The sequence below is a fragment of the Bombina bombina genome, chromosome 4 (genome assembly GCF_027579735.1).
Source record: "Bombina bombina isolate aBomBom1 chromosome 4, aBomBom1.pri, whole genome shotgun sequence".
NCBI classification, from domain to species: Eukaryota; Metazoa; Chordata; class Amphibia; order Anura; family Bombinatoridae; genus Bombina; species Bombina bombina.
This window is the reverse complement of record NC_069502.1, coordinates 353,770,682-353,777,882: the sequence shown is the minus strand read 5'-3', so window position 1 is coordinate 353,777,882 and position 7,201 is coordinate 353,770,682. Positions and strand designations below refer to the sequence as shown.

Here is a 7,201-nt window from a genome sequence, read left to right as displayed (position 1 = left end):
TTCCCCTCAGGGCTTGGTTGGGTCTTAGCAAAGACTATATCTGGGACTGTATAGGGGTTAAATTGAAAAACGGCTCCGGTTCCGTTATTTTAAGGGTTAAAGCTCTGAAATTTGGTGTGCAATACTTTTAAGGCTTTAAGACACTGTGGTGAAATTTTGGTAATTTTTGAACAATTCCTTCATACTTTTTCACATATTCAGTAATAAAGTGTTTTCTGTTTGAAATTTAAAGTGACAGTAACGGTTTTATTTTAAAACGTTTTTTGTGCTTTGTTGACAAGTTTAAGCCTGTTTAACATGTCTGTACCTTCAGATAAGCTATGTTCTATATGTATGAAAGCCAATGTGTCTCCCCATTTAAATTTATGTGATAATTGTGCCATAGCGTCCAAACAAAGTACTGCCACAAATAATGATATTGCCCAAGATGATTCCTCAAATGAGGGGAGTAAACATGATAGTACATCATCTCCTACTGTGTCTACACCAGTTTTGCCCATGCAGGAGGCCCCTAGTACATCTAGTGCGCCAATACTTATTACCATGCAACAATTAACGGCTGTAATGGATAACTCCATAGCAAATCTTTTATCCAAAATGCCTACTTATCAGAGAAAGCACGATTGCTCTGTTTTAAACACTGAAGAGCAGGAGGGCGCTGATGATAATTGTTCTGTCATACCCTCACACCAATCTGAAGGGGCCATGAGGGAGGTTTTGTCTGAGGGAGAAATTTCAGATTCAGGAAAAATTTCTCATCAAGCTGAACCTGATGTTGTGACATTTAAATTTAAATTTGAACATCTCCGCGTACTGCTTAAGGAGGTGTTATCTACTCTGGATGATTGTGACAACTTGGTCATTCCAGAGAAATTATGCAAGATGGACAGGTTCCTAGAGGTTCCGGTGCCCCCCGACGCTTTTCCTATACCCAAGCGGGTGGCGGACATAGTAAATAAAGAGTGGGAAAAGCCCGGCATACCTTTTGTTCCTCCCCCTATATTTAAGAAATTATTTCCTATGGTCGACCCCAGAAAGGACTTATGGCAGACAGTCCCCAAGGTCGAGGGGGCAGTTTCTACTCTAAACAAACGCACTACTATTCCTATCGAAGATAGTTGTGCTTTCAAAGATCCTATGGATAAAAAATTGGAAGGTTTGCTTAAAAAGATTTTTGTACAGCAAGGCTACCTTCTACAACCAATTTCATGCATTGTTCCTGTCACTACGGCAGCGTGGTTCTGGTTCGAGGAACTAGAAAAGTCGCTCAGTAGAGAAACTCCATATGAGGAGGTTATGGACAGAGTTCACGCACTTAAATTGGCTAACTCTTTTATTTTAGATGCCGCTTTGCAATTAGCAAAATTAGCGGCGAAAAATTCAGGGTTTGCTATCGTGGCGCGCAGAGCGCTTTGGCTAAAGTCTTGGTCAGCGGATGTGTCATCCAAGACAAAATTGCTTAACATTCCTTTCAAAGGTAAAACTTTATTTGGACCTGATTTGAAAGAGATTATTTCAGACATCACTGGGGGAAAGGGCCACGCCCTTCCACAGGATAGGTCTTTTAAGGCTAAAAATAAACCTAATTTTCGTCCCTTTCGCAGAAATGGACCAGCCTCTAATTCTGCATCCTCTAAGCAAGAGGGTAATGCCTCACAACCCAAACCAGCCTGGAAACCAATGCAAGGCTGGAACAAGGGTAAGCAGGCCAAGAAGCCTGCCACTGCTAACAAAACAGCATGAAGGAGTAGCCCCCGATCCGGGACCGGATCTGGTGGGGGGCAGACATTCTCTCTTTGCTCAGGCTTGGGCAAGAGATGTTCAGGATCCTTGGGCGCTAGAAATAGTTTCTCAAGGTTATCTCCTGGAATTCAAGGAACTACCCCCAAGGGGAAGGTTCCACAAGTCTCACTTATCCTCAAACCAAATAAAGAGACAGGCATTCTTACATTGTGTAGAAGACCTGTTAAAGATGGGAGTGATACACCCAGTTCCAATAAAGGAACAAGGAATGGGATTTTATTCCAATCTGTTCGTAGTTCCCAAAAAAGAGGGAACGTTCAGACCAATTTTGGATTTGAAGATCCTAAACAAATTTCTCAGGGTACCATCGTTCAAAATGGAAACCATTCGAACGATTCTACCCACCATCCAGGAAAGTCAATTTATGACTACCGTGGATCTAAAGGATGCGTACCTACATATCCCTATCCACAAGGAACATCATCAGTTCCTAAGGTTCGCTTTTCTGGACAAACATTACCAGTTTGTGGCTCTTCCATTCGGATTAGCCACTGCTCCAAGGATTTTCACAAAGGTGCTAGGGTCCCTTCTAGCGGTTCTAAGACCAAGGGGCATTGCAGTAGTACCTTACTTGGACGACATTCTAATACAAGCGTCGTCCCTGTCAAAGGCAAAGGCTCATACGGACATCGTTCTAGCCTTTCTCACATCTCACGGATGGAAGGTGAACAAAGAAAAGAGTTCTCTGTCCCCGTCAACAAGAGTTCCCTTCTTGGGAACAATAATAGATTCCTTAGAAATGAGGATTTTTTCTGACAGAGGTCAGAAAATCAAAACTTCTAAGCTCTTGTCAAGTGCTTCATTCTGTTCCTCGTCCTTCCATAGCGCAGTGCATGGAAGTAATAGGATTGATGGTTGCAACAATGGACATAGTTCCCTTTGCACGAATTCATCTAAGACCATTACAACTGTGCATGCTCAAACAGTGGAATGGGGATTATACAGACTTGTCTCCAATGATTCAAGTAGATCAAAAGATCAGAGATTCACTCCGTTGGTGGCTGACCCTGGACCATCTGTCTCAGGGAATGAGCTTCCGCAGGCCAGAGTGGGTCATTGTCACGACCGACGCCAGTTTAGTGGGCTGGGGTGCGGTCTGGGAATCCCTGAAAGCTCAGGGTCTATGGTCTCGGGAGGAGTCTCTTCTCCCGATAAACATTCTGGAACTGAGAGCGATATTCAATGCTCTCAGAGCTTGGCCTCAACAAGCAAAATAATTTAATGGGCGGAGGATCACTCCTGCCACTTGTCTGCGATCCACATCCCAGGAGTGGAAAATTGGGAAGCGGATTTTCTGAGTCGTCAGACATTTCATCCGGGGGAGTGGGAACTCCATCCGGAAATCTTTGCCCAAATAACTCAATTATGGGGCATTCCAGACATGGATCTGATGGCGTCTCGTCAGAACTTCAAGGTTCCTTGCTACGGGTCCAGATCCAGGGATCCCAAGGCGACTCTAGTAGATGCACTAGTAGCACCTTGGACTTTCAACCTAGCTTATGTATTCCCACCATTTCCTCTCATTCCCAGGCTGATAGCCAGGATCAATCAGGAGAGGGCCTCGGTGATCTTGATAGCTCCTGCGTGGCCACGCAGGACTTGGTATGCAGACCTGGTGAATATGTCATCGGCTCCACCATGGAAGCTACCTTTGAGACAGGACCTTCTTGTTCAAGGTCCATTCGAACACCCAAATCTGGTCTCCCTCCAACTGACGGCTTGGAGATTGAACGCTTGATTCTATCAAAGCGTGGGTTTTCAGATTCGGTGATAGATACTCTGGTTCAGGCCAGAAAACCTGTAACTAGAAAAATTTACCATAAAATATGGAAAAAATATATCTGTTGGTGTGAATCCAAAGGATTCCCATGGAATAAGATAAAAATTCCTAAGATTCTCTCCTTTCTTCAAGAAGGTTTGGAGAAAGGATTATCTGCAAGTTCTCTAAAGGGACAGATCTCTGCTTTATCGGTCTTACTACACAAAAGACTGGCAGCTGTGCCAGATATTCAAGCTTTTGTTCAGGCTCTGGTTAGGATCAAGCCTGTTTACAGACCTTTGACTCCTCCCTGGAGTCTAAATCTAGTTCTTTCAGTTCTTCAAGGGGTTCCGTTTGAACCCTTACATTCCATAGATATTAAGTTACTATCTTGGAAAGTTTTGTTTTTGGTTGCAATTTCTTCTGCTAGAAGAGTTTCAGAGTTATCTGCTCTGCAGTGTTCTCCTCCTTATCTGGTGTTCCATGCAGATAAGGTGGTTTTGCGTACTAAGCCTGGTTTTCTTCCTAAAGTTGTTTCTAACAAAAATATTAACCAGGAGATAGTTGTACCTTCTTTGTGTCCGAATCCAGTTTCAAAGAAGGAACGTTTGTTACACAATTTGGATGTTGTCCGTGCTCTAAAGTTCTATTTAGAGGCTACTAAAGATTTCAGACAAACATCTTCCTTGTTTGTTGTTTATTCTGGTAAAAGGAGAGGTCTAAAAGCGACTTCTACCTCTCTTTACTTTTGGCTTAAAAGCATTATCCGATTGGCTTATGAGACTGCCAGACGGCAGCCTCCTGAAAGAATCACAGCTCACTCCACTAGGGCTGTGGCTTCCACATGGGCCTTCAAGAACGAGGCTTCTGTTGACCAGATATGTAAGGCAGCGACTTGGTCTTCACTGCACACTTTTGCCAAATTTTACAAATTTGATACTTTTGCTTCTTCGGAGGCTATTTGTGGGAGAAAGGTTTTGCAAGCTGTGGTGCCTTCCGTTTAGGTGACCTGATTTGCTCCCTCCCTTCATCCGTGTCCTAAAGCTTTGGTATTGGTTCCCACAAGTAAGGATGACGCCGTGGACCGGACACACCAATGTTGGAGAAAACAGAATTTATGCTTACCTGATAAATTACTTTCTCCAACGGTGTGTCCGGTCCACGGCCCGCCCTGGTTTTTTAATCAGGTCTGATGAATTATTTTCTCTAACTACAGTCACCACGGTACCATATGGTTTCTCCTATATATATTTCCTCCTGTCCGTCGGTCGAATGACTGGGGTGGGCGGAGCCTAGGAGTGATCATGTGACCAGCTTTGCTGGGACTCTTTGCCATTTCCTGTTGGGGAAGAGAATATCCCACAAGTAAGGATGACGCCGTGGACCGGACACACCGTTGGAGAAAGTAATTTATCAGGTAAGCATAAATTCTGTTATCGCTTATATTTAAACGTTAGCGCTCCACTCGTAATCTGGCCCTATGTGTTCTGTTTAAGACTTCTGCTACAGATTTGCAATTCAAAATGTCGCTATATTCAGTGTAAAAAAGAAATTATATAATTACATAAAGTTCAACAAAACATTTTTTTTTATATATATCTCTTTTTAATCTTAGGATGCTTGTAAAAAACGTGGATGTTGCTGGAGTCCATTTAATGAAACCTACGCACCTTGGTGTTTCTTTTCAAAAACTCATGGCTATACTGTGACTAGTCAAAAAGACACTCAAGCAGGTAAAAACAAAGATTTGAAGTACCAGGAAATATAGTAGATTCACATAATCAACAAAATAAAAAGGCAATAAAATATCACTTAGGGGCCGAATTCAGGCTCAATGGAAACAGCAGTTATGAAGCAGCGGTCTAAAGACCGCTCCTCCATAACTGGTCCGCCTTCTCTGAGGCTGCGGACATCAATCCATCTGTATATGATCGGACTAATTGACTCCCCCTGCTAGCGGCCAATTGGCTTCAAATCTGCAGGGGGTGGCATTGCACAAGCAGTTCACAAGAACTGCTTGTGCAATGATAAATTCCAACTGTGTATGCTGTCATCATTCATCAATGTCTCTTGGACATAATCCTCTGAGCGGATCATGTTGGACAGACCGATGATATATCAGCCCCTTAGTCTGAACTTCAAATGAGTAGTATTTTTTTTTGACAAATGATGTACCATGATGATTGGCCATCAGCCAATCACAAATGCATATACGTATATTCGGTGAATTCTTGCACATTCTCAGTAGTAGCTGGTGACTCAAAATGTGTAAATATGAAAAGTCTGTGCACATTTTGTTAATGGAAGTAAATTGGAAAGTTGTTTAAAATTGTGTGCTTTATCTGATCATAAAGGTTTAATTTTGACTTGAGTGTCCCTTTAAATCAACCAATGTAAGACCTGTTTAGGATGTAGAATATATAATATTTTAACTATTTATTCAGGAGATCAACTTGGATGTTGTTTATTTCAGGATTCGAAGCAAACCTTAAAAGAATGCCTTTTCCTTCTTTATATGGCAATGATATTGAAGATTTACAATTGACAGCGGAAATACAGACACAAAATCGCTTTAGATTCAAGGTTTGTTTATTTTTTCAGTACGACTAATGCTTACATTAATAAGTACCATAAAATAAGCTCACATTTTTAATGTTGTCTTCACAGATTACAGACCCAAACAATAATAAAAGATTTGAAGTTCCTCATGAGCATGTGAAACCTTTTACTGGTTCAAAAGCCTCAAATCCCCATTATGAAGTTAAACTAACTCATAATCCATTTGGCATCCAGCTGATCAGAAATTCTAATAATAAAATAATGTAAGTATTTTTTTTATTTTCACTAAACACTGCAGTTTGCAATATTTTGTTATTGAGTTTAATTTGGAATACTAGTACACATATAAAAGGCCATCTAGAAAAGTGTTAACAAATAGATATAATTCATTTAAATGCCTTGGAGCTTTGAGTTATCTAACTTGTCCAATTTTTGCAGTGGTTTATAAAAGAAAACAGTGATGAATTTCTCAATTTATTTATCACAATTACAAATGAAGTGAGTGTTTTAGTTGCACAAATTTAATTGCTTTTAAAAACAGTGGTACTGGTATGTATTAATAATAAATAAAGATATTTGGTTAAAATGTGCATTCACCCAGCTCTGATTTCCAACTAACTTTTTTAATGATTTATTTAACATTATTTTTACTAATTGTAAAATATTTGCTGGACTCCAAGTGAGTTACTTTTGCATGTGAATGATTTGTAATCATTGCAAAGTCATTTGATTTCTACTCTGTAAACCAGTCCCTCAAGACCACCAGCATTACTTTATAGGCCATTCTGGTGTCAATTTATGATCATCAAACTACGTTAGAAGTCATTTGCCCATCATCAGGCTTGTAAAGTCATCAGCTAAGGCAAACAAATTCTGGGTAAATGATTATCAAATTACCTAACTGATTACTTCACAAGCATAAGCAGCCAGTGAATGACTCTAGAGTTATGTCATTAAAATATTTTGGCCTGTGGACATACTTCAGGAAGATCATCCTTTTTGACTTTCAAGAAGAACTACAGGGTCAATCACAATCCTTTAGAAAAGTTTTATTTTCCTACAAAACTCACCATTAAAGCC

At 40.6% G+C, this 7,201-nt stretch overlaps 1 protein-coding gene across 1 annotated transcript in view; it reads left to right on the top strand.

Annotated features, from left to right (window-relative positions):
* The window catches only part of MGAM (maltase-glucoamylase), a 300,259-nt gene that overhangs the window by 12,593 nt on the left and 280,465 nt on the right, over positions 1 to 7,201 (top strand). The window contains exons 4-6 of the mRNA XM_053710109.1: positions 5,178 to 5,295; positions 6,036 to 6,145; positions 6,230 to 6,384. Of these exons, the coding sequence (XP_053566084.1) occupies positions 5,178 to 5,295; positions 6,036 to 6,145; positions 6,230 to 6,384 (383 nt within the window). The remainder of the gene's footprint in view (positions 1 to 5,177; positions 5,296 to 6,035; positions 6,146 to 6,229; positions 6,385 to 7,201) is intronic.